Source organism: Mesocricetus auratus, unplaced genomic scaffold, assembly GCF_017639785.1.
Source record: "Mesocricetus auratus isolate SY011 unplaced genomic scaffold, BCM_Maur_2.0 Super-Scaffold_100023, whole genome shotgun sequence".
NCBI lineage: Eukaryota > Metazoa > Chordata > Mammalia > Rodentia > Cricetidae > Mesocricetus > Mesocricetus auratus.
In genome coordinates this window covers 19057604-19085052 of record NW_024429204.1, presented here as the reverse complement: position 1 = coordinate 19085052, position 27449 = coordinate 19057604, and the positions used below count along the sequence as shown (strand labels likewise).

Sequence of the window (27449 nt, the reverse complement as noted above, 5' to 3'; positions counted from 1 at the left end):
CCTATTAAAACACCCACCGGCTCACTTGTTAGGACCCCCTTAAGTTGGAGGAGGCAACAACAGCGAGGAAGGAGAAGTCAAGGCGTCTGGAAAGAATTAGCCAGTCCTGGCTTCGAGCAGCCCATTGAACGGGGGACTTGAACCAGCCAAAGACTTCGCTCTTCATTCTGAGCTTCCTAGCCTCTGCTGGGTCTACACCGGGCTTTTAGGCTGATGTGAAAAGGACTTTGCCTTATCGGAGGGAGGGGGATTAGAGAGAATAGCAAAGCGGGGGGGGGAGTTTAATTTATTTTAAAACACGTTTCACAAAAAGAATTAGAAGATTTAAGCACAACGGAAATAAAAGAATATTTAGTGCAATTTCTTCTCAAAGAGGGGAGGACCGAGCATTTAAGGCTCCCCCGTCTTTTTTTTTTAAATGTTGTTTTTAAATTTCTTATTTTTTTTGGCTGGTCGTCTCAAATTCATCTGATTTCATATTACCTCAATTTTGGAGACTGCCTTCCACGACCCTCCGGGACCACACAGACAGGCTGAGGACGAGTTTATGAGCAGGAGCTGAACAAGGTACGTTCCACAGGCTTTGGGGTGAGCTATGAATGCGCCAGAAAGATCCGGGGCAGGGAAGAAATTATCCACGGGGCTTGAAAAAATATTCTATAGAAATACGCGAGGTCTGAAGTGTTCTGTTTTCCACAGACTGCATATTAGGGGAATATCGAGTCCCGCAGCATACCCTGGCTTTTATCGTCCTTGCGCTAAAGCCAGAAATCCGCTGCCTCTCAGAGCGCACAGGTAACTGTGTGTCCCAGCAAAGCTTATTGTCCCAAGATGGACTTTTCCACTGAGCATCTTCCGGAGCGTCAAAGCGGCTCCGGAGCTAGAAAACAAGGATTTCCACTGTGTAAGGAAAATGTCCTTACCTTCCCACCCCTCCCCTTCTTCCTATCCACCCACCCCCGCCACTATGTGGGCAGGAACACCCTGACACAGTTATGTGTGCTTTAAGAAGAAGAAGAAGAAAAAAGGGGGGGCTCGATTTTTGCTTGCATTGAAAGGGTTAAGCGATCCCGGCTTCCAGCTCCGTTGGGCTGAGACCCCAAGTAAGAAAAGTCCTGCGCCACCTCCCAGCTACCATCCTGGTTCAGCCACTCCCCCCTTTTCCAGGGCCTCCACTCTTTTGCAGTTTCCAAACTCCATTAAAGTGTCAGGCGGGGGGCATCCGGGCTCAGCCACCTTGCGGAAGCCTTTCTGGGGCAAGGGGTCCCTAACGCAGGCGGTGGCAGTCGCCACTGGAGGCGAGATGAGGGCGCGCATCCCTCTTTGCGCCAGGCGGTCCACCAGGAGCCGAGAGGCAGGGCACGCGCGGGGACAGCCTTGCGCTCACTCGGGCAGCTGCACCCCTTCCCGAGCCAAATACGACGTGGCACGGAGCACGCTGGCGCTTCTTTCCTCGGTTGCAGCTGGAGACATCGCTGAGTGGGGGACTTGGGAGCTCTGTCCCTAGACCCTTGCCCAGGGTGGGGTCGAGGGGCCTTGGGAGGCAGAGTGGAGCTGGGAGAGGAGCCAGAGACTGGGTTGAGACGGGATAATCAACACCTTGGGCGGAATTCGTCACGGTGGTTCCCGCCCAGAGTGAGCCAGGGCATAGAAATCGGTCCCCGTGAACCAGAGGGCGGGTCTGGAAGGAGGGTCTATGTAAGGGTGTGAGCTTCCTCTCGATAGAGGCGGCTACCTCTGACCTAAGAAAGGCAGCCCAGGGGAAACAGCTCTGAAAGAACCCTTAAGACTGAGAAGGACAGAAAGCAAAGGTAGTGTCTGAGTATTAGGGCTTATGAGACTCGGGTCTTACTACAAGGTCCTAGGCGCCAGTTTCCACCAGCCCTACACTGGACATGCCCCAGACGCCTGGTCACACTATCCTGACTCAGGTACCCCGAGCCACTAGGGAAGCCAGCTGCAGCAACTGCGTCCGGCCTTGGAACGTGTAGAAGCTCAGCCCATCCCTGCCCAGCTCTCCTCATTATCTCCTGGGACCCTTTACTGCCAAATGAGTCTCCCAGGCAGCTGCACAGAAACGCTACACTCCTTCAACCCACGTGGCTGGGCTGGGATTGCATTTGATGTCACACCCTGGGAGGGGTGTGTGTGATGCAATAGAGTAGGAGTCTCTGATTGGCCAGGAAGGGCTCCCTCCACCCACCTCGCCCCACCCCCCACGCTAGAGGCCAGAGTATATACAGACTCTTAAAATCTGCTTAGTGTAAAGAAAAGGAAATCAGTAGGTTGGCTTCCTTGAAGTTTTGCGGTGCTTACTTGGGAGAGCAGCCTCTCTGCCCATTGTAGATTTCAAGGCTTAGCCTGGGATTTCCTGTTAAAGAGAGGCGGATGACAGTGTACATTTGGAGGTGTTAAACCTGGTTGTGATTTGTTTTTCATAGGTCGTTTTAAAGATAGAGATTTGAATAGGCAACACATATTTGATCTTAGAATATGAGGTGTTTAAATTGAGTGATGCATCTCGGTGGAATGAGCTAAAACAAATATTCATGCCCAGCAACCTATTTATTTACAGATAACGTTTACATTTTGCAAATGTAAATAACTCAAATGTTAAATCTTTCTCTTTGCCTTCCAGCCTATGCAAAATGATTCATTAGCAGGGTTAATGTTTGCATTTTCCTAGATAAGATTAGCTATTCAAATGAGATCATGTTTTTGAATACTGAAACTCTTCTCGCAACGGTTTTCCTAGTAGAGTAGTGGTTCTCTTACATTTTCAGTGAAAATTTAGAGACATAAAGCACAGCTGTGGCCTGTATGTTACGCTTTGTTGTTCAAAATTCTGGACAAACACAAATTTTATGTGGAGATCACTTTACCCGGGATATCATCCTTCCTATTTTCATTCCCTTACCCATTACAAGAGTCAGATGACTTGACACCTGCACTGTAAATGTATTGATTAGATGCATTTTACCTAGGTTCTTTATATTATATCCCAAACTGAATCCAAAATTTACCCAATAAAGTTATCAGCATATACAAATCCAAGTATTTAGAACACGAGTTATTAGCATCGAATTTGAATATCACTTTCTAGAAAGCAAATACTGTATACAGTCAGCTGTTGTGCAGGAAAATGAAACTTGTGTAACGAGTGACTAAGCAATAGTTACTAGAAAGTAAAGTAGCTTGCGATACTCCTTATTGGTTCTATAGGGTGGGAATTCACAGCAATGAGTTTCATAAATGCTTTTCCATTTGGGTTATCTTTACCAACTAAGATTTCTTCTTCTTCTTCTTCTTCTTCTTCTTCTTCTTCTTCTTCTTCTTCTTCTTCTTCTTCTTCTTCTTCTTCTTCTTTCTTCTTCCTCCTCCTCCCTCCCCCCCTCTCTCTCTCCTTCTCCTCCCTCCCTCTATGCCTCTCTCCCCTCCTTCCTTTTTTCTTTTGACATGGTCTCACTCTGGAACCCAGACTTATCTCGAACTTGAAAGCTCTCAGAACCACCACACCTTACTTCAAGACTTAAAAACATTTCTCTTTTTGATTTTTCTTTTTAAAAAACATTTTCCTTTTTGTAAATATTTCCTAATTTGGACACTCTGGTGAAAGCCTTTGTTTTGGGATCCAAGTGGAGATCCCCTTTGGGGAATTTTTATTACACAGTATCTTTATAAATCTGAGAACAAGTAACAAGGAATTGTGTATTATTAATTACTTATATCTTGCATGATGTACAGTCCACAGATTAATGCAATGATGGACTAACTCATAAGCTCTGTGTCTTTCCAAGTTTTTTTCATCCATGCACACCCAGGTTGTGTTCTTCTAGAAGCTGCAAGGATAGGGACAGAGCTCTTGGAAGCTGCTGTGTTAGCTGAGCAAGCATTAGTTCCCTGTATAGAAAACCCATTGCCATAAGTTACCAAAGCATGACTTTCATCATTTTCCCTGGCACAAAAACTTCTGTAGAATGAGTACTGACTTGCTATATATGGCTTTATGTTATTTCACATAAACTGGACATTTGTGCTGCCCTTGACATTATAACACTTCAACCTAAATTTCTAAGTCAAAGTATTAGTAGTCAGGATGATTGTATGTCAAATCCTAGTGAATTCCCTCTCCACTATAAACACAGTGCAGGATGGTGACATTCAGGAGTCCCTTGCCACTTGGGAAGAATGACATTCTAGAAGCACTTGGTTAAGAGTGATGGTGCAATGGAGAGAAATTTGAAGCCTGAAGTTCCATTAGAGTGATGCGGTGGTTAAAAGGCTTTGTATTCTGATCCTGCTTAGTTGGCTCAGGGTCTTTGGTAGAAAAACTAAGGTGAGACTAGAGACGGAAAGGCAAGTTCAAAGAGAGAACAGGTCATAGGGATGAGAGATAAACAGTTGGCGACCACTGAATTTTAACCTTATATTTACTATCCTTTTTTTTGGTCAATGGTTAGCTAGCAGAAAGCTATCATGAGTATCTTTTATTATGAAAAGCCAGTTTCCATCATCTTCGCAGATGCCACATGTCTGCATCAATACTCCCAGTTCTAAAGATTGCACATAGCATATACAGCCTATAGAAAAAAAGAAGCATTTATAAAATATTTAAATGAATTTATGTCAAATAAAGTTCATGTTGCAGTACCAGTTATATATATTGACAGAGTCTGGAGCAACATTTTCAGGAAAAAAACATTCTCTAAGTGTCTCCTGTCATCGCTGTGTCATAATGTGATGGCGTATTGGTCACAAGGTAGAACCTTCAATGGATTTGAGAGTATAATGAGGAGAGGAAGCAGAAAGTGACTTTAGAAATTACTAATCTTTATTTGCATTAAAATACTGGCTTGTATCAACCATAATGACTAAACCATTTCTTTCAATACAAACCCTACTTCAAGTAAATCATTTCTTACATGCACTATCCCTCAAAATGGTGTTGTTCACAAGTCACTTATAGAATGGATACCAGCATCTCATCGGGTAAATATAGTAAAGGCCATGGAAATGAAGAATTTAGTGTAACCCATGTTTATCCATGATGCTGAAGGCTACAATACTAAAATTAATGAGTCTTGATGCTCTTTTCCACAGGACCTTCAAAAGTTTGTGTAAAGTATAATGCTGGTATAAGGCAAAACTTGGATGGAAGCAACTTGTTTTAACCCCTAATTCTTCTGTGCTGTTCATTATGTCATGCTTTCTTAATTGTTAACTAACAAGTAGCAGTGAGTTACAGGGAAGGCAAATGCAGGTAATTAGATCACCAAAGGAAGGAAAACAGCATTGTGAAGATTTAATTGATGGCAATCTCTTTTAAGTATTTAAATGAACTTCTCCTTTTCATCAATCTCATTATCTCCTATGCAACTCTATATGATAGTTTACGGCATAGAAGTTGGCTTATCTTACGTACTTTGTTCCAAGTTATCCATTACCCATTGATTAAAAGGAGAAGCTGAGATTATACCTCAACTCAGTCTGTTGCTTTAGACCAAATTCTATGGGGTGAATTTCAAAGCTGAGATCTGAATATAAGTATATCTGACTTCAAAACTTTTGCTAATCTAACCAATGCCTCTTAATCTCTCCAGTTGAAGAGACAACACACACACACACACACACACACACACACACACACACACACACACACACTCACACTCACACACACACCATACAAGTCATTAGACCAAAACTCTAAAGTGGTGTAAGGGTTAATGAACAGAATAGGACTACAGGGGATAGCTTTGTGGTTCCTAAAAGAGAAACTTCTTATCCCTCACAGCCCAAACGTGACCCCTGGACTCAAAGTCGCTCAGATTGCAAGTTGTAATTGCTCTGGATGCTCTCAGGGACCATGCCTATCTTCTGCCATTATTATCTTTATTGCCCAAAAGTCTTCTAGGGCTGGTCTGGGACTCCTCACAGTCATTGAACTGTGCACACTGGGAGGCACCATTTGACCTACTATCTGCTCCTCTTCCCAGATGCTCATGCAACAAATCTGAGTTCTCAGATCTCGTGTAGAAGGATGCTGCTTGAAATCTATGGAAACTCAGTTCTCAATATGGCACTAAGACCAAAAAGAAAGCAGTTGATATTCTCTCTTTGTCCAGCAGTTTCCTGTCTTTATGACATAAAAGGTCAAAGGTGAGGAAAAGGCTCTGATGCTTACTGACCCAGTGTCCCATGTGGGGGAGATGGGCTACCAGTAAGCGTTATGTCTCCTCCACCGGTGGTAGTACTGGAAACAGTAGTCCCTTTCTCATGGCATGATGGGATTTCTGCTGCTGGCATTAAAATCATACTTGGTTAGATGGGCCAGAAGCTTATTTGGAAGCAACGCTATTCTTTATCTTTTTAGGCTGCACAAAAATGGGAAGGTACACAAGCCCAGAACTTTTGGAATATTGCCTTGCCACATAACTGAACCCACAGGATTGTTCATTCTCTACACATCACAATGACAGGAACATATCTTCAAGTTCTCCCCTTATCTCGCCTTATGACATACAGCTTTTAGCTAGAAACCAAAGACTTCTGCATAATTTCTCATGAGTATTCAAAATCTTTCTCAGCAAATGTTATCTGGATTTAGGGCACTTTGTGGATCCCACTCCTGGTTTGTAACATTGGTCCAGTAATTTCAATACTCAGCATCTTGGTTTCTTTGTCATATATATGCATTGTGATGTGTGAAAAGACATTAAGATGAAATAGGATCAAGTCTTAAAAATAAAACAAAAGCCTTTCTTTATTGCTTAAAGCCCAATAAATGACAAATAAGTAAGAGCTGCCACTAAACAGGATAACGATGATGGCAATTGTGATGGAGGCATTTAATCAACAGAGTAAATACTTAATGTAAATTAGGCAGTGTTTTATGTCATAGCATACATTAGTAAAATCAGCAGAGATAAATATATGCATGGAAATATATATATACATACATAGATATGTGTATTGATGTATGTATAGATGGATATTTGGATAGAGATGTGAGCTTATACAGTATTAGAGCAATCCATTCTCTTACATTTTGTTTTGACTTAGCTTTGGGGGGGCAATAGATGTTATTAAATAGTTAAGATGAAGTAGCAATTCAAAAGCCGGTGGGCTAAACTCTGATCCTGCCACTCCCCAAATTTAAGTTTTACAGTTTAAATATTTACAGAATTCTAATTTCTAAGTCTTCTTTCTTAGGATCTAGGACTAAAATAACCCAGCTTCTCTAATTCAAGAGAAAAGTCACATACATATTCTTCTTTTAATGGGAAAGTAGGTTTCTGTAACAGGGTGTTTGAATTAAGGATTGTCTCAGAAATTTTACACATATGGTGCCCACATCTATGAAATTAATTGCTCCTAGCAATTAAGCAACTCCCCCCCCACAGAAATACACACACAGAAACACAGACACACACAGAGACACTGAAACACACAATCATACAGACACACAGACATAGGCAGAAACACACACATAGAGGTATACACAGAAACACACACACACACACCCTGTGTGTCACTCTGAGGTCAATGCATCCACTCAGCAAAGCAGGCTTTATAATATGCCTTTTGCCCTTTGACCAGCTCTGAGATGCTCTGTGTGTCACACCAGACAGTACTGAGATACAGCAGGAATATAAAGGTTCAATTCTAACCACATTATTGCAGTTTGTTAACAAGTTTCCCAGGCTTCTAGAGGACATTCTGTAGACACCTATGATGTAAGAGGGTGTTCCCACCTCAGCTGTGGCCAGCAGATGCTGTGTGACCACTCTCTACATCCGTGTGTGCTGATAAAAAGCAAGGAAAATGTGAATAATGAAAGAATGGCAGGCTGTTCTTTTGCTAGTGATGGTGGATTTTTTAAATGTAAGCTGAGCACACACTTAAGCTTCTCCCTGGCAAATGCTTTGGTCCTTTTGAAATTTTTCACTCTTGTGAGAATGACTCATGTCTTGGAAATGACAAGTTCCAAGTCTGGTGCTTGCAGCACCTTTAGGCACTGGTTAACGTGGCCTCTGGGAGTGCTCAGGATCCTGTCAGCTGTGTTAATTAACAAGGGATGCAATCCCTGCTCACCACTCACTGAAAACTCTGCAGCTCACCCTTTTCCAGCAGACTCAAGTTTCCATTTCTGCTCAGGTTGCTGTTATCAGACTCCCATACCACACACTGTGCTGTCCTGTCTAGCTGGGGAAAGTGTCAGCCGCATCTCTGCTCTGTTCTGAATATTTTTCAGCTTCCTTACCAACTGACACTTGCAAGGAAACACTTTCTCTTGTCCCACTTGGCTCCTCTGCACAGTGTTTTGAAGCGTCTGGTGAGCATGCCCATTTATCAGAAGGAAGTGATATCTACAAGGTAGAAAGATGAACAGCATCTTGGTCTCAGGCGTACGTTGCATGACCTTCGTTATATTGATTACGGTCAATGAGATCTAGAAACGTCTAATGGCCAATTTAAAACAAAGCAAAGCCCTGTAAGTCCATTATTGATGACACAGGTCCATGCAGCCACCTTGAAAGATGAATCACTGCATTCCATATTTAATGAAATGACCAACCTCTCCTTTTCTCTTGGAGTGATATATACCCCCAGAACCTTGCTTTACCAGAGGAAGGTAAAGATGGATTGGAGGGAGACTATCTTTTGAAAAATCTTTCTCTTCTCTACTAGAAGAGGCATATCTTCAATTTCTGCAGGCCACAATGTTGTGACTCTACCATATTGTCTCTGGACCAGGAAAGGTAACAGTTTTGTGGGTAGACCATCGAGATTTCTGAGAATGAGACCCAGTCAAGTATGATTAGGTGTAACAAAATGTGAACATGCACAGGTGTTAATAACCAAAATTTTACTGCTTCCTAAGGGATATTCGTTTTTGCAATTTGATAATGACTAGGAGACTATAAATAATGTACAAAAGGAGAGGTTTTTATAGAGATAATTATTTTCATTTAAAATACATAAACCCAGTTTCAAAATTAGTTGGGCTATAAAATTAATATGTGCCTAAGAGTGGAGTCCAAAAGATTCACATTCATACAACAAGGACATCTGTTCCACTATGTTCATAGCAGCATTATTTGTAATAGCCAGAACTTGGGACCAATCTAGATGCCCCTCAACCTTAGAGTGGATAGAGAAAATGTGGTACATTTACTCAATGGAGTACTATTCAGCAGAAAAAAACAATGGAATCCTGAAATTTGCAGGCAAATGGATGGCACTAGAAGAAACCATCCTGAGTGAGGTAACCCAGTCACAAAAAGAGAAACATGGCATATATGGATTTTAGACATAGATCTGGGGAGTGCCAGCCTACAATCCCATGGCCAGAGAGTCTACGAAACAGAACCCTCATTCAATGGCTGATGGAAGCAGAGGCAGACTCCCACAGCTAAACACTGAGCTGAACTCAAGGAATCCAGTGACAGAGAGGGAGCAAAGAGGTTAAGACTGGGCTGTTTTAATCCCCAGAAACAGCTGACCTGACAAGGGTTAGCTCTTGAATCCCTGACTGATGGCTGGGAATCCAGCATAGGACTGATCAAGACCCCCTGAATGTGGCTGTCAGTGAGGAGGCCTAGGTAATCTATTGGGCCTTGGGTAATAGATCAGTATTAATCCTGGGTATACAAATGGACTTTGGGTGCCCATCCAACAATGAGAGATGCACTTTCACCCTGGACTCTTGGGGAAGGGTCTAGGCCCTGCCCTGGATGAAATGACAGACTATAGACACCCCCATGGAGGGCCTCACCCTCCCTGGGGAAATGAGGGGATATTGGGGGGGTTGGTGGGAGGGCACAGCAGGAGGGGAGGGAAAGGGAGAGTGACCTGGAACTGACATGTGAAGCAACCTTGTTTCTAATTTTAATTTAAATTTAAAAATAAAAATTAAAAACATAAAATTAATATGTATTCTTGACATGCAAATATGACACATTCCCAAAGGGAAAAAAAAAAAACGAGAACAAAGGAACACTGCACTTAAAACAGTGACATGCCTTATTGTAGTTCATTCTTAGAAGGGGGCTGAAAATAAACTGAAAAAGTTTGTGGAGCAAAATTTTAATGCTTAGTATGAGAAGTGGTTAAGGAAACACAGATTAAAAAAACTGGCTCTCGAGTCCTTAGATTATTTAAAACTTAGTTTAGGCAGAGGTACACAGATTCTTAAGATTTCCTCTCCTGGTGCCTTGGAAAATTCCAGGCTAGTGATAGACCTTGTCTCAAAAAGAAAAAAGAAGGATGGAAGTTAGATAGCACTGGAGTCACACCCTGGAGGTTGTCATCTGGTTTCCAAATGCATGCACACACAGGTGCATATGTACTTGCACACACAAAAACATGCACACTCACATACCCCCCAGTCTTACTTAGGATACATGCAGAATTTAGGGGTGAATTTAGAGTTGAGAGAAGCTTAAGGTCTGACCTGCTATCTCTTTTGATAGGATGGACTTTCAGCTCTTGGAATCCAGTGGGATGTTTTTTTTTTCCTCACTCAATATAGCCATTATTTTAATAATATGGATTTTGTTCTATGGTGATGCTGTTGTTTTCCTGACCTTCAGAACTGTACCACCTGACACTGGTGGGTAGAAGGGACAGACAGATTTTAACATCAAAGGGTGATTTGTAAAGTGTGAGCATTGCTATGGAACAGGTCTTTAAAAACAAACATGGGCAAACAGAAACACTGAGATGCAGGGACGTGGGATCATGCTTGCCAGGTCACAGCACTAACTGATAAGCTAATCCCAGAACCCAGTCTTCCTAGTCTCTAACCTCGGCCAGCTTCCTGGAGATATAAGCATAGGGACAAGTGTTAGAGATGAAATGAAGTCATACTTGGGAAGATCAGCAGAATCTTCTGCGGATTTCTTACTCATCAGTAATTAGGGGCTGAAGAAAGTATTGAGCAGGCAAAAAGATTTCTTTAGGAAATTTTAGTCTGATGCCTAGTTGTGTCTAGATAAAGTGGGAGCTGCCTTAGACATGGGACCTAAGACACCGAGAACAAAGCATCCGGGTAGGTGTTCAATGTATTGTCACAGTTACTGGCACTACCCACCCATTTGGTTCTTGAGACAGTCCCGTGAGCTGTGTTACCTTGACATCCTGGCTCGAAAACGAGCCCTGGTGTCAAGGTAATAAGTCAAGTGGGAAACTCACTGTTACAATTCTTGAATGCCGTGTGGGAGAGGGGCACACCAAGTCCCGTTCCCAGCTGAGGAATCATTGGTTGTTGATGACTGCTGGAGAATGTAGACTGAGCTTTCGTCAGGAACGCAGCCCCGGTTGGGTTGCTCCAGTGGATGGCGCTGTATCTATGCACACATTGGCAGCACTAAGTGGACCATGCAGGTTAAAAAAAAAGAGTACATGGTGAAGTCGGGGGGGGGGCATGGCGGTGGCAGCATGGGAAGAGCTGGCAAGGAGGAAGTAAGCAGCGGTGTTGACCAGATCTGTCGAATACAAGTGTGACATTACCAAACAATAAACACAAAACGAACAAAACTAAAGGGGGGCAATTCATGAGTGCTCCTTGGACAGGGCTCCCCCGCCACCCGTGATACCTGTGTGTGGCTGGCAAGCACGGGACAAGAGTGATTGACCGCACGTGTCTCTGATTCCATTGCAGATGCATTGTGAGAGGTTTCTATGTGTCCTGAGAATAATTGGAACGACACTCTTTGGAGTGTCTCTTCTCCTCGGAATCACAGCTGCCTACATAGTTGGCTACCAGTTCATCCAAACGGATAATTACTACTTCTCCTTTGGACTCTATGGTGCCTTTTTAGCATCACACCTCATCATCCAAAGCCTCTTTGCCTTCTTGGAACACCGGAAAATGAAAAAGTCCCTTGAAACCCCCATTAAGCTGAACAAAACTGTCGCTCTGTGCATCGCTGCCTACCAAGAAGACCCTGACTATTTGCGGAAGTGTTTGCAATCTGTGAAAAGGCTGACCTACCCTGGGATTAAAGTCGTGATGGTCATCGACGGGAACTCAGACGATGACCTTTACATGATGGACATCTTCAGTGAAGTCATGGGCAGGGACAAATCCGCCACTTACATCTGGAAGAACAACTACCATGAAAAGGGACCCGGCGAGACAGAGGAGTCCCACAAAGAAAGCTCACAACATGTAACCCAACTGGTCTTGTCTAACAAAAGCGTCTGCATCATGCAAAAATGGGGCGGGAAGAGAGAAGTCATGTACACAGCCTTCAGAGCACTAGGGCGGAGTGTGGATTATGTGCAGGTAGGTCTGAAAACTCCTGCCAGGGCAAACATACATCGAGATAAAGCAGCTTTTGTATCTCTCTAGTCCTATGCTATAGCCCATCCTTGTCCCTTCTAAACACAGTGTTCCTTTCAGTCCATTGGAAAAAAGCATGACTGTTGAAAGCACATTTTAAAAGACAGAAGAAAAAAATCTTGTAAAACTGTTAGGAACATCTATGAAAGTGCTTCCTTGTCCATGCAATTGGTCAGAAATTGGGATTATTTGGACAGGCAACCCCTCCTTTCGTTTTCTACGTTTTCCTTAGTTCTTCTCTGTGCCTCCGGATTCTGCCAAGTCAAATCCGACATCCTTGTCCACACTGTTTAAACACACACACACACACACACACACACACACACACACACACACACACGCAGCGCTCAGCAACAGCAGCTCTGTAAGAAAATAGCCTCTGCCTGATACCCTGAGTGGAAAGGTCTTAAGAACAGCTTCAGACTGAAGGCAAGACTAGAACATTATTGGTGTGCAGACTCAGTAAAAGGGGAGTGGCGAGAATGGGTTTGATTTTTCAAAAGAGCAAGGGTTGTAAAACTGAGAGGGAGAAAGAAAAAGGAAAAGGAGGGGCAAACCATCCTAGAGGGAGCAAAATCAATGTAATGTTTACTTCACTCCCAAAACAGCATTACCTCACTGCAACTTGACCTTTTGAAAGAGTTTGGGATGATGTGTGCTTGCTGGAAAATGAGGCAGGCTCTGTCTCTCCTTAATTCCCTTCTAGCTCTCTGTAAGGTTTCTCCTCCTGTTCACACTAAGCATGTGGCAATTTTCTCATTGTCATTTGCTTTCAGCTTCTTTCTTTAGTTAGATTTTGTCCATGATGAGACCAAGAAAAGAGGAGTAGATCTGGTAGAAGAAAGTCTTTATAACCATTTGTCTGTCCTAAGAAGTGAAACCCTATTTTCAGAAGTGGAATCCTATTGTGCAGGGGTCTTTTTTTTTCTCACACATATCATGCTCCCAGGTTCAATAATGATTGAGTAATGATTATAGAGTCATTGCCTGAGGATCTAATTGCAGGGATTATTAGCTGTTAACTGAGAAATTCCATCCCCTGAGCCTCAGTTTACCAGATGGAATAAACCAATCTTGAAAGTACTTTAAAATAATTAGATCAAATAAGACATCCCTAGGGCTTAACAAAAGTTACAATGTTATTGACCATGTAGCTAAAATTTTTACTGTAAATATGTTGTTTATCACAGCACCCTCCAGTTTATACTAAAGTATACAGTATGCATCATCTGTTGTCATGGGGTTAATTTCAGAAAGTGTGGGAAGAGTGGGAGGTATTTTACTGGTTTCTATTTGCATATTAATAAGTTTCTGTGAAATCAGCATATATCTTCTGTTGTCTCCTAATTTCCCATTGGTAGAACTTTTGCTATTAAGGGAGTTTTAGTTATTTCTGGACAATTGATGTTCACATGAAGTACCTTTGGTTCTAGATAGGAATATTTTCCAGCGAAGGTATGGTAGATAATTTAGAACACAAATAATGAAGCTTTGTGCCTTAAATGAGAAAATGTCTGTCTTGATAGTTTGCTTTTAATTCTAGTTACATTTGTCAGTTCCAATGAACACATCATTGTGTGCATTAATTCCTCCTTTTTATTAACCTACTCCTCCCAAACCCCCTTCTCCCATCATTCTTGTTTTGAATTTTGTTTGTTTCCTTGACAACTTTGCACTCTACTTGTCCAGGAAAAAGTAATAAGGAACATGAAAGGGTAGAGTAGGCTTTCTGTTGGAGTCTTCCTCCAGGCTGAACTTTCTAAAATACTGACCATAGCAGCTGCTTGTTTCTAGGCTCTGAGCCCTCCTGAGACTCCCATGCAGTTGGAAGCACACACACAGGAGTAAAAGTCACTTGGCATCCCAAAGCTGGGCATCCCTCAACACAACCCCTGAAAGATAACCTTTCTTGACTACAAAAATGGCAGCTGTTTAAGGTTCAAGCTAAACACTGAATGCTCTAATTTTCTCTTGTGGCTGATCCAAAGTTTGGACATTGTCAAGCAGAGGCCACATTAAGACAAAAAGGAGGGAGGCATGAAGACAGTGGTGGCAAAATATTGCTAGTGATTGAACTTGGTGGGAAGCCACTGAAGGAGAGTAGTACTCAAGACCCCAAGGGTACGACACAGAATGAAGGTCTGAGGAAGAAGCTGTGACCCTCTGTGTACTTCTTGGAGAATATTGACTCACCATGGAGAGGTATGGCCAAGGCGTTTGGTTTCTAAGTCACGCCTGACCTGCAGTGCATCTCTGTACTCTGTGCACTTGGTTTCTGGCTTATTGTTTTTCATGACCTATTATTTCATATCTTCACCATGCTCCCAGTTACCCATCCAAACTCCTCCCTGCGTAACTACTAACAGATGACCTCACCTCCCACGAAGGAGAAACCCAAGGATACTGAATGTTCTTAAAGGCGTCCTTACCCTCTCTTGTGCATCCTGTTTCAATAGCACCCACCCCTTAACGACTCTCTGATCAGTGCTATCTTTTAGAGCTAATCCCCAGGGACTGGAGACTCCCTCTGGTCTGCTCAGGATGAAGGCCTCAGAAATGTGAACTCTCTCTTTGTCTGTCTTCTTGGCTGACTACTGTCTAAGTCTTGTAGCCTTTCAAGCATCTAATGTTGTGCCTGAATACTAGGAAAAGGTAGTGTAGTGGTAGATTATCTGTGATGGTGGTGGTTACGTTAGAGACAGAGCAGGTAGAAAAACAGTAAGAATTTAAAATGAGAAAGCACAATGAAAGGAAAGTAAACCCCACGAGTGGAGAAGGGAGCATGAGGAAGGAGAGGAATGTGGACATCTGAATGGATGTTTTCATAATGAAACCAGTTTACAAGAAGGAGATAAGTTGACCTAAGTGCCGATGCATCTCCAAAGGCGAAATGTCTTGTTTACGTAATCAAAATCATGCTTGTACAGGCTATCTCATTTATTAAAGCAGCACACATTTACAATCATGTTTTACATATTTAAAAATCACAAGGAAAAGAATTAAATGATCAGCAGGAAATAACTGACCAATGATGGGCCAATGTTTTCTAAAATGTACCCTTGTTGCTTTTCCTGAGTTTTCAAAAGTTTGATTATGTTTAATTTTTCATTCAATTTTTACATAATGCTATCATACAGGGAGACATTTTGATATTCACATTATATAATTGTTTATTCATTTCTGCTATCTTTTTAACATGCATAAGACATGTAACAAAGTGGCTATCAATCTGTAAGACAAAGAAAAATTCAAAATCACCTGATGTGTGCATGAGGGATTTCCCAGGTAGAAAGAATACAATAAATATGAACATTTTCTAAAAGGAGAAATCCAAGAAGCAGCTGTGTCATTTATTTAATCTGGCAGCATCATAGGTATCTAGATTTAATTTGTTTACTTTTGTTGTTTTGTTTGAAACAGGGTTTCTCTGTGTAGGCTTGGCTGTCCTGGAACTCATTCTGTAGACCAAACTTGTCTCTAACTTGTATATTCCTGCCTCCGCTTCCAGAGTGCTGGGATTAAAGGTGTATGCCACCACCGCCTGGCTTTCTCTCTCTCTCTCTCTCTCTCTCTCTCTCTCTCTCTCTGAGTGTGTGTGTGTGTGTATGTGTATGTGTGGTATCCATATTTCTTTGATTGGGAAAATAGCTATGTAATTCATAAAGCACCTGGGATCATCATGCTCATGGATTAAATATACATATGTATGTGTGCACATGCATTGTGTGAGTGCAGGAGCACATACACTGTGGAGTACGTGTAGTAGTTTTCCAATGTCACTGCATGTAGCTCTCTGCTGCAGACATCAGGCTAACTGGACCATATATTTCACCAGTTTCCACCTGCCATCTTGTCATGTAACCATACCCTTTCTTCTGTGCTCTCTAGGGACTCTACCTAAGGTCCACCACTTACTGGAGCTTTCTTTACCCACTGAGACATGCCCCAAGCAACATGGATTCTATAGTTTACATTTTCAAATTTTTCTGCTCATGAAAATTTACCACTTACCTCCAAATCAGTATTCAAGGTATTTTAGGAATCATATGCATAGACACAATGAGAAATACATTTATGAGTGAGCCAATGTACATGATTTAACTGGAGTCAAGCAAGGTAACACTTTGCTTTCTTGTTTCAATAATTATATATCCATTTAATGCCATGATATCTACATTTCTGTGTGCTTGTTGTTTATAGCTTAGTTTTGCAAATTGACCCCAGGTACAAAGAAGTTATTATATGCCTCATAGAGATGAGTTTTCTCCAGGCATGTATTACTGATCATGAATTTAATGTTAATACTCAGTAATATTTATTTATTAAGAGACATTTGAATAGAAGCACAAGCACAAGGTTGTGTGTTGATCAGGTACATACACATATAAAGTTCTCAAACAACTGCTAATAAAAATGTTTAAAAAAGTAACAGTTGAAACTATAATCAGTGGGTCAGAGAAGCTTAGCCCTGGATTTCTGCTAGAAATATTTTTAATTACTACTACTTGTCTTTGTGAAAAAGTATAGAACAGATATCATACATAATGATAACTGCTTTGTGACATTTGCCTATTTTTATTCTGTGTAGAAAGCCCAAGAAATTGGAATAGTCCCATGGCAGTGTTGAGAGTATTGTGTTTGGAGAGATAAGATTGAGTGCGCTTTGAAAGTGGAACAAGAAGTTCCACTTTTGTTGTTTGCTGTGAACTTGGCACCGGTTGTATCCATTTTTGCTGGTAGCATTCATGATTGACAAGTCCTTATCAGGGCAAGGGTGAACTTAGTACCATTTTAACTCCTCCTACATTTTGATACTTTCTAGCAAACCACTGAAGATCTAGCCGAGGAAACACCAAGGCACAAGTCTTATCAGAATGTTCTCTTCATATATCTGTTGCTGTCTTAGTTCTCATTTTCTCTTTGCTTCTTGAGGCAAAAGATACAATCAGTTAGGTTTAAGCATTATAAGATACATATCTCATAAAGCATCACATAGTACCCCCCATAAAGATGTACAATTTTTGTTTTTCAGAATTCTGTTTATTTGGTCTTTGCCCCCCATCCCCCCACGGCCCTTCACCTCCTACCAAGTCAAAAGCCTGCACACAGCTAGTGCCTGCCACTTCAGGTGGGGCAGAGATGAATGAACCCTGAAACTCACTGGTCAACTGGTTTAGCATAATCCTTGAACTTTAGTATCAGTGAGAGACCCTTTCTCCAAAAATAAAGATGGAGATACATGAAGAAAAACATAGTTGTAGTCCTCAGGCCTCCACATCCAAGCACATGCATGTTCAAATGCCTCCCCCCATCATCTTATCATATACACTCCTGCACTAACAAATACATATCGCACACATGCGAGTGCACACACACACACACACACACACACAGAGAAACAGAGAGAGAGAGAGAGAGAGAGAGAGAGAGAGAGAGAGAGAGAGAGAGAGAGAGAGAAGAGAGAGAAAAGACACCAATAAAAATCAAAACATAAGGAAGGGAATAAGAATGGGGCCTGGTGACACACATCTACAATCTCAGCACAGGGAAGGCCAAAGGAGGATCAGGAATAGGAGGCTAGCCTGGCTGTAGGGTGAGTTCTTGTCTTGAAACAAACAAAAACACATGAAGGCAGCCAGGAAAGCTCAGTATGAGGCCCTTACATCAGGGCTATGTTCAAGGACTCAACCTTGGAGAAGACAACAGATTGAAAAGTGAAAGTGATTTAGTTTGTATTGCAACCAAGTCATGAATTAGTTGGGGTCAAGTACAAACCACACTTTACACCTCACATTTCCTTCCACTAAACTGTAACTCAATCTAGGATTTTTTTTTAGCCATTGGCTTTATATCCCTTGCATCATCTAAATTTGTTAGGTATTATTGAAGCTCTGGGTTCCCTCTGCTTTAGGGGTGGGTCATAATTTAGCTAAACTAATTTTAACAAGAGCTCTTTCTTGGAGCTAGAAACACGAGTTTACATCTTTATTTCTTATACTTCTTTATGTATCTCATTTCTGCTCATCATTTACTCTGTATTACCCAATGATGTATACATATATTATCTTATCAGGAAACCATTCTGACAAAGTTTGATAAGGATAATACTAATCTATGTTTGTCTTAAGGGACGGAGGCTTACAGATTTGAGCTGAGGGGTTCAAGTTAAGAATCTGGTCCAAGTTTATGTAATTGGCGGGTTGGGAATGGTTCTGTTTTCATTCTAAAATCTTGCATGATGTTTTTGTTTTATTTCCTGACCCACTCTCTGTCTTTTTCCCTTTCCTTTTGCTTTGGTTATGGAGACTAAACTCTGGGCCTTGTGCTTTCTAGGTGAATGTTCTACCAGTAAACTAAATATCATTCCCTTCCCCCACTCCCTTTTCATCCTTTCCAGTTTGTACTTACTGTGGTGCAACATTAGAGGAGTTTAGGGAGCACCATTTTCTGTTTCCTCATTGGTAACTATTTGTGAGGGGTTTTTGTTGTTATTGTTTCTATTTGCTTTTGTTTCTTACTTGTTTTGCTCACCCTTGCCCTCCATCACTTAGAGACACTGGTTGGGAGAGAGAAGCAGAATATCAGCTTACTTTACAGTTAAGTTGTAGCAGGAACCCAAACCAAGTTCCACATACTCTATAAATAGTTGCACTGTCTCAAGGTTAAAATGAAGGGTTAAGGTTAAGATGAAGACTCAAGGTTGAGATGGAGGTTCAAGGTTAGGATGAGGGGTCAAGATCAGGAAGGAGTAGAACTGTCAAAACACCAGAAGAGGTCTTGATTTCTTCTCAACTTGTTTCCTCATAAAAGTCAACCACAGCAATTTCAGGTTTTCTGTTGCTCAGCTGGCTTTGCACTGCTCTTTGATGGAGTCTGAAGTACCAAGGCAATCCATTAGTGAATCTGGTACAGTCTGAACGAAACATGCAGATTTTGTCTTTTAGACTTGGGTCTTCGAATAGGAAAGGGATTTGGTAAAAAGCACTCTTGGGAAGAGCTCCAATTAGATTGTTGTGAGGTTCCTGACTGTTGTAGATGGTTCCAGGTAAACTTCAATCTGTTTATATAAGAAATGCTCTACATGTGATCATGTCTTGAGTCCATTTTATGCTTCTCTCTATTGAGCACTTTCCACAGAATAGAGATCCTTTAGGCTTGAGTTTCCTCCAGAGACCTAGGCGGTGCCCTGGATGAAATGACAGAGTCTAGAGATCCTCCATGGAGGGCCTCGCCCTCCCTGGGGATTGGAGTAGAGATTGGGTGGGGGACTGGGGAGCCTGGTGGGGGGGTTGGGGAGAAGGGGAGGGAGAGGGAGCTGGGATTGACATGCGAAGCAAGCAATTTCTAACTTAAATTTTAAAAAGGGAGGAAAAAAAGAAAGAAAGAAGTCATTTAAGGGTTATTTACTATTTTATACTAATAGCAGACAGTGCTTTGTAACACATGTAGTGTTTACGTATTCATGGTCTCACTAATACACGGTGATTGTGATTAAGTTCAAAGCCATGCACTAGTAAGACGCAAGACTCAAGAATCTAGGTTTCTTGATCATGTGAACACTTGTTCTTTAAGTAGACAGTATCGACTCTAGAAAATACATAAACTAGCTACTATTCTCTTCTCTATGAGTCTATGTACCACATGGGGAAGAACAGAACCTTAGAAAAGTCAGCATAATTGAAATTGGGATTTAAGACCTTTAATCTCAGTGTTGCTGATTCTTTTGTGAAAGCAGAGCCTTTTCCTGCAACCAATTACTTTAAATCCAAGGTTGGCAAATGACTTTAATCGTTGAACAAATGAACCTTTAAGAGCTGCTATTGCTTGTAAAACACAGGAGATAAGTATTATGTTTTGCCACTGTTTGACTCTGCTGAAAAGAGAACACAGTAGAAGGCAACAGCTATATGAACAAGTGCGGCTGTATGAAATTTGAATTTCATATAATTTACATACATGACAATATATCCTTCTTTTGTTTCTTTTCAAATTCAGACACATAAAATCATCTTAACCACTAGGCAGTATCCAAAGAGGTGGCAAGCCAGTCTTAACCTAAAGCCCCTAGTTTGCCAGTCTCTGCTTAATGTAAGGAGAGATATAGAAGGTGTTTTTAACTTGTGGCAGGAGTGAGAAACAGAGGAGAAGACTGGTCTTTCTGTGGTTAAATTGAGGTGGCTGATGCTTTCCAATAGTGGACTGGACATTTTTTCCCTTACTTTATTCAGAAGTTGTTATCCTTCTTCATTTCTCTTATCTGCTATGAGAAATTGTATAACTATTATGTGCTTCAGTTATCACCAGTCATATCCAGTATGGACAAAGACTTTTGATCTGTGCCCTGTCTCGTGTGTGTGTGTGTGTGTGTGTGTGTGTGTGTGTGTGTGTGTGTGTGTGTGTTGATCCCATCCTATAGTTTTTCTTGATGTGAGTTTCAGTTACTCATACAGTGGTGTATCTCCTAGGTTCTAACCCTGAGCTAGGCAAGCAACATTCATTTTGAACATGTTAGTAACTGGTGAGGAGAAAACTAGGAACAATATCCTATGAGATGAATTTTAAGGACTACAGTTGTAGTCTTCACATTTTATTAAGTAAATGTTCTTGTGCCCCTGAGCTTATATGGTTTTTCCAACTGGCAAAGACAGGATTTTTAGTTGGCATTCAGTCACTAACCAACATCCAGAAACTGAAATTCTCTAAAGCTCTTAAATCCTATGATAACAAACCCCTTCCCGGGAGATTTCTGAGAACTTTTCCTACAGTACTAACAGCCTGTCTCAGAGACTGTCTGGAGTTTCTGTAGCAAAATGGGAGGGGCCAATTTAAATATGACGAATTTGAGAGATTTGTTTCAAGTTTATTGGTTTCAAAGTTGCAGGTCTTACTTGCTTGTGTTCAGAAACAGGCAGGGTTATGTGAATGCTACTTCTGGATTGCTCTTTTCCTGTTGTTCTAAGCTTATTTTAGCCTTTGGTTTCTACCATTCCTGACTTAAGTCAATAGAGGTGGATATGACCTTAACTTGGGATGGTGAAATCTAGCGGTGGGCTGGACTTGCACCTTTACAGCTCTCTCCCCTTAGCTCAGGCCTCCTGCCCAGCATGTAGGCTTATGCAAACTTGTAATAAACAAGTCATGAGAGAGCCAAAGTCGCTCTTTGATTGATTTTATGTAGCTTATTCAGGCTTGGAATGCTTGGGTTTAAAACGAGTGTTGGTGGAGACTTGTGTTCTAGAATGAAAAACTGAAGTCTTCCCTCTGCCAATTTTGTCCTCCTCAAAATAAATGACCATAGTGATCCTAACTGTAATTTTCAAAAATCAGAAAAACAGAACAAACAACTGCAACAAGAACAATGGACCATTTTTTTTATTATTTGTAAGAGAGTTCTTCTACTTAGTAGAATAACAACAACAAATTTAAAACTGTAATTTAGGTGCAAATTCACTGGAATTATTTAAATTTACTTCTAGTTTTATGTGCATACAATATTTAAATTAATAAATTCCAATACTGCATTAAAAGAACTGTTTTCAGCAATCTTCACTAGTGAGGAATTTTTTTCAGAAAACAGTCATTGATAAAGTTGAAAGAGATAGGTTTTTAAAACATTGGGATTCCTTAGATAGTGAATTGAGTGATCCATAGTACATATAATAAAAGTCTTCAGCTCCTCAGAATCCATGATTCTACAACTTATTTATTTCTTCAAATATTTTTAAGGATTTGGAGACTTGTTAAGATTGCCCATTTTGATTATAAATGTGATTGAATGTCAGTTGATGATGGTACTATACACGGCAGACATCAGGTAATATGATCACATACACTAAAATGGCTATAAAACCACTAGATGGTATGATCTGATGAGGCCACCAGCACACAAGTCACCCATCTTTGACTAAAATATCATTGAGTTGCATGAGTTAGTACCAAGAAGAGAGCTAGAACTGATTTCAGAAAACAGAATTTAGGGAAAGTAAACAACACCTTAGGGGATGGGGTATTTATTTTGCTCCTGAATTTGAAGGAATATATATGCGTCATGACTGGGAATACATGATCATGGGAGCTTGCTACAGTTACTGACTCACCTCTCTGTGGATTAGGAAGCAGGGAGGACAGAAATCAATCTAAAAATTGCAAGCCCTGCCTCCTAGGATTCCATTGAGGCTCCATACACTACAGGTTTCATAAACTTCCAAACCAGTGCCACCAATTAGAGACCAAGTCCACACAGAGAAAACCACAGAGGACATTTCACACAAAAACTTTAAGAGGCTGTCCAGGGGTTCATCACATAGCAACTCTGGTCAATTTACATCTGTTAGGGCTTTGCTGCATTTAATGTAAAAGAGTACTATGTCCCATTAATAAGAGTTGTGGTGATCTTATCCAAGACGATTTCTGCTGCTGTAACAAAATACCTGAGACTGGATAACTGATAATGAATTTTATTTGACCCACATTTCTAGAGGCTAGGAAGTTCACGGTCACCTAATAGAGGCTTGTATATACACTATGATGAAGAAACAGAAAGCCAATCACAGACTTGTGACAGGACAATGAGATTAACTGGGAAACCAGGACAGGCTGATTATCTACACTCCACTAACATTTGAGTGGGCCTGCCTAGCAGTGTATTGAGCTTGATGGAAGTCTATCTATACTGGGCATGGTATGCAGAATCGTCCGTCAAATTTGTCCCATTTTCTGAAGGAAGTTTTGTGACAACAAGGCTAAGAGTATAGTAATAAGCTCCTGAGGTCCTATCACAGTTCTCTTTAAATCATTCCCTCCTTTATCTTTGCAGGTGTGTGATTCAGATACCATGCTGGACCCCGCCTCATCTGTGGAGATGGTGAAAGTTTTAGAAGAAGACCCTATGGTTGGAGGTGTTGGGGGAGATGTCCAGGTACATGTGGCGTCATTGTTCTTGTATGAAATAGTTTTAATAACACTCATACATTGATTCATTTAATGTTTATTGGTTCAATGTTCTGTGGTCTTGGTACTGGACAATTATGAGAACATGCATCAAATAAATTTTAATCCTGATTTTCTTACCTAACTTGAAATAATTTGGGATATCTATGCTTACCTCTGGTGTTAAACATGTATTCATCATGACTTATAAGTTACACATGATGCAAATGTATAGATGAATAGTGATTTCCACCAGACACCCTCAGGCCACAACTTAATATTCAATACCCTGCTAAAATCTTATATCGAAGTTATTTAGTAACAGAAATAATGAAATGGAAGTATATTCAGGAGTGGATGATATAATGTATGCCTCTGCATTTAGAAATCTGGCCACACTGTGTTAGGTTAAAATTACAGAAAGAAAGATCTAAAGAGATACCTGAATTGTTAAGAGCATTTATAGCCTTTGCGGAGGACCTGGCTTCTCTCAGCATCCAGCACTCACCTGATGACTCACAACCATCACAACTCCAATTCCAAGAACTCTGTTGCCATTTCTGGTCTCTGTGGGCATGGCGCACATACAATGAACATACACCCAGACAGGGAAAACACTCACACATATAATTTTTTTAAAGTATAGACTGATAAACAAAGGAGAAAAAGAGAAATGGCAATTCAAATTTACATCAGTAAGAATAGACAAAGACACAATTAATAAGTGGCCCATCATTTATTAGCAATGGAGAAACAATTATTAATGACACAATAATAAAGCTCTTGGACAGAAATTTAAGTATGTGGAAATATGTAAATTATAAATCAGAGTCCCTTAAAAGTATGATATTCAGTTTTGATACCAGATGAGAAGTACAAAGAAAATGAACCTCAAAATGAAGATTAGTATTATGTGACCACGTATGCATGCGTGCTACTAAAATGAGATATCATATTAGGGAAAACAAAGAAATAGCCTGGTGATTAAAAAGAGGAGAGAAGCATATGGAATTCAGATAGATTAAATATTTTCCGGGGAGTCTTTTATCCCCGGCCTTATTAAATGGAGAAGGAAAATGAGCAGATAAGGATTGGAAGCATGGAAGCAGAAGCATCTAGGACTTTAAACCCTTCAACATTAGATAGTAATTTACAAAAGCACATCGGGATAAATTTAGGAACTGGTTATTGACGCTTAAAAGTATACCTCAGCGTTAGTGCCCAACAGAAGAATATAGCAAGAAGATGAGAAAAAAGAGGCAGGAAAAACTCCATTAATATATAGACACATATACCCAACCAATCAATCTTATCTCATATTATTATATATAATATTCCATAATGCAAAACCAGAGAAGACAAGAGAAGGGAAGGGCAAAAGGAGGAGAGGAACCTAACTGGAGTCATGCCAGGCAGTGATCTAAGGGGGCGACGGGGCTTCTGGGTGCTATTAAGCCAAAGCAAACTTTCATTTCTATTTATTTATGTATTTATGTATGTATTTATTTATTTATTTTTACTTATTTTCACTTGCAGATCTTAAACAAGTATGATTCCTGGATCTCCTTCCTCAGCAGTGTCAGATACTGGATGGCTTTTAACATAGAGAGGGCCTGCCAGTCCTATTTTGGTTGTGTTCAGTGCATAAGTGGTCCTCTGGGAATGTACAGAAACTCCTTGCTGCATGAGTTTGTAGAAGACTGGTACAACCAGGAATTCATGGGCAACCAATGCAGTTTTGGTGATGATAGGCATCTTACCAACAGGGTGCTGAGTCTGGGCTATGCAACGAAATACACAGCCCGGTCCAAGTGCCTTACAGAAACACCTATAGAGTATCTCCGATGGCTGAACCAGCAGACGCGTTGGAGCAAGTCCTACTTCCGAGAGTGGCTGTACAATGCCATGTGGTTTCACAAGCATCACTTGTGGATGACCTACGAAGCTGTTATCACTGGATTCTTTCCTTTCTTTCTCATCGCCACAGTCATCCAGCTCTTCTACCGGGGTAAAATCTGGAACATCCTTCTCTTCCTGTTAACTGTCCAGCTAGTGGGTCTCATAAAGTCATCTTTTGCCAGCTGCCTTAGAGGAAATATCGTTATGGTCTTCATGTCCCTCTATTCAGTGTTGTACATGTCAAGTCTACTTCCGGCCAAGATGTTTGCCATTGCAACCATAAACAAAGCTGGGTGGGGTACATCCGGAAGGAAGACCATTGTTGTTAATTTCATAGGACTCATTCCAGTGTCCGTGTGGTTTACAATCCTTCTAGGTGGTGTGATTTTCACCATTTACAAGGAATCGAAAAAGCCATTTTCCGAATCCAAACAGACTGTTCTCATTGTGGGGACGTTGATCTATGCGTGCTACTGGGTCATGCTTTTGACTCTGTATGTGGTTCTGATCAATAAGTGTGGCAAGAGGAAGAAAGGACAACAGTATGACATGGTGCTTGATGTATGATCACACGGTGATGTTTGCAATCACACATGGGGACACACACACACACTTCTTAGCTCCTCAAGGGGTTGTACAGTATTGTGGCATCTCACCCTGCCACCACAGGAGACATATCACTGCTGCTGGGACTTGAACAAAGACGTTTGATGGGTTGATTTTTGATTCTGCCAAAGTAAATTGATACATCAGTAAGAAGAAACTCAGATTTAATCCAAATTTTCTGGGAACGTTGGGATGACTTCTTGGTTTCATGCACTTTTCCCTTACTGTGCATCCAAGTGACAGTGTTTGATCTATATACCTCACTAGCCATGCTTTATGTGGGTGATCATGGAAGAAAAGCATTCAGAAAACTCAAGGGAACACTTTTTCAACCTATACAACCTAACTTATGGACTGTTTTGATAGATGATTTTTCTTTCTTTCTTTTTTTAAGGAAAACTGTTTGTCTTTAACTCTACCAAATGAAATGCCAAAGGAGAATTTAAAGGCCACTGGCTATGCTGTACTTTGATATAATTGTACTGTGTTTTTACATTTTGTATGCCAATTTAAAAAAAAACAGATTTCACATCATAGTCTATATTTTACTTCTCTGACAAAATATGCATTTCCTTTTCTTTTTATAATAAAATAGGTTCTAAAAAATCCATACTACAAAAATTAACCTGCCCAAAATGTGAAGCTTTGTTGACCGATGTTCATGAAAGAATAAAATGGTTCTCTCTTTCTCTACCTTTTACAATTGAATAGTTGTTTTCTGTGAAAAAAATGTGCAAACTTTCAATATTCTAACCTTTTGTTTCTTCTAGAAAGGGCCAACATACATGTCAACTTTTAGGTAAAAATACATTATTCACATGTGCACAAGAGCTAATCGTTAAATTTGAGGCCAAAGGGGTAGAAAAGTGCAATTTTGAATATAAGTTTTTCAAAAGGGAATGCTAGCCTTTGAAAGAAGACACTGGGCACCTTTGTACTGGATATACATGAACATCAAAATTGGGTCATCTGTAGAAATGATGACAATATTTGTGTAGGCCTAGGAAAATGGTAAACTGGTGAAATTTTTTTCTTTTTGATTGGGACAAATATAATGCAATTCATCAAAAGTTTTATTCTGTGACCTGTATGTGGCAGATCTTAACATATATATTAAGTATGTTTCCCCTGCTTAGTGTCTGAGTTTGCCAATTCACTCTGCATGTTGGTGATGTTTACTTGAGTGCATTTAGACTAACATAAAACACAATTCAGAACTGGCACATTTATGATGTTCCAAGTGTCCTCTTTACTTCTCAGGAAGGGTATTTTTTTCTGAATTGTACAGGTAACCTTTTCATCTCTTCCATACTTGGCCTTCCTAAAGATGTCCACAAGTAGAAATGACGTTGAGATTTACTTAGTATTATGAAGAACGGGTACATGCAAGAAGTGACGACCTGGTTCCTCCAAACTTGAGTAATTCAGTTATTAATGGCCCCCATTATTCAATTTGATTTTCCCCATCTTATATCTTGCCTTGTGGCATGGTGCTTGGCTAAGCACGCACTCAGAACACAAGGACAGCTGGGTGAAAAATCGTGGTGGAGAAGCAGACGTGGAGTCAGTGTTCTGCTTCTGTAGCATGCAGACTTCCATCCTGCAACTCACCTAAGGAAAAGCTGCACATTCTACCTGTGAGTACTAAGAGGTTTGTTCAAGTTCTGAA

At 40.8% G+C, this 27449-nt stretch overlaps 1 protein-coding gene across 1 annotated transcript; it reads left to right on the top strand.

Annotated features, from left to right (window-relative positions):
• On the top strand, positions 1–26478 carry Has2 (hyaluronan synthase 2). The gene is made up of 4 exons (XM_013122555.3): positions 1–567; positions 11663–12289; positions 23163–23264; positions 24812–26478. The coding sequence occupies exons 2-4, from the start codon at positions 11663–11665 to the stop codon at positions 25739–25741; spliced, it is 1659 nt and encodes a 552-aa protein (XP_012978009.1). The 5' UTR covers positions 1–567; the 3' UTR covers positions 25742–26478.
• The last annotated feature ends 971 nt before the right edge of the window (positions 26479–27449 follow it).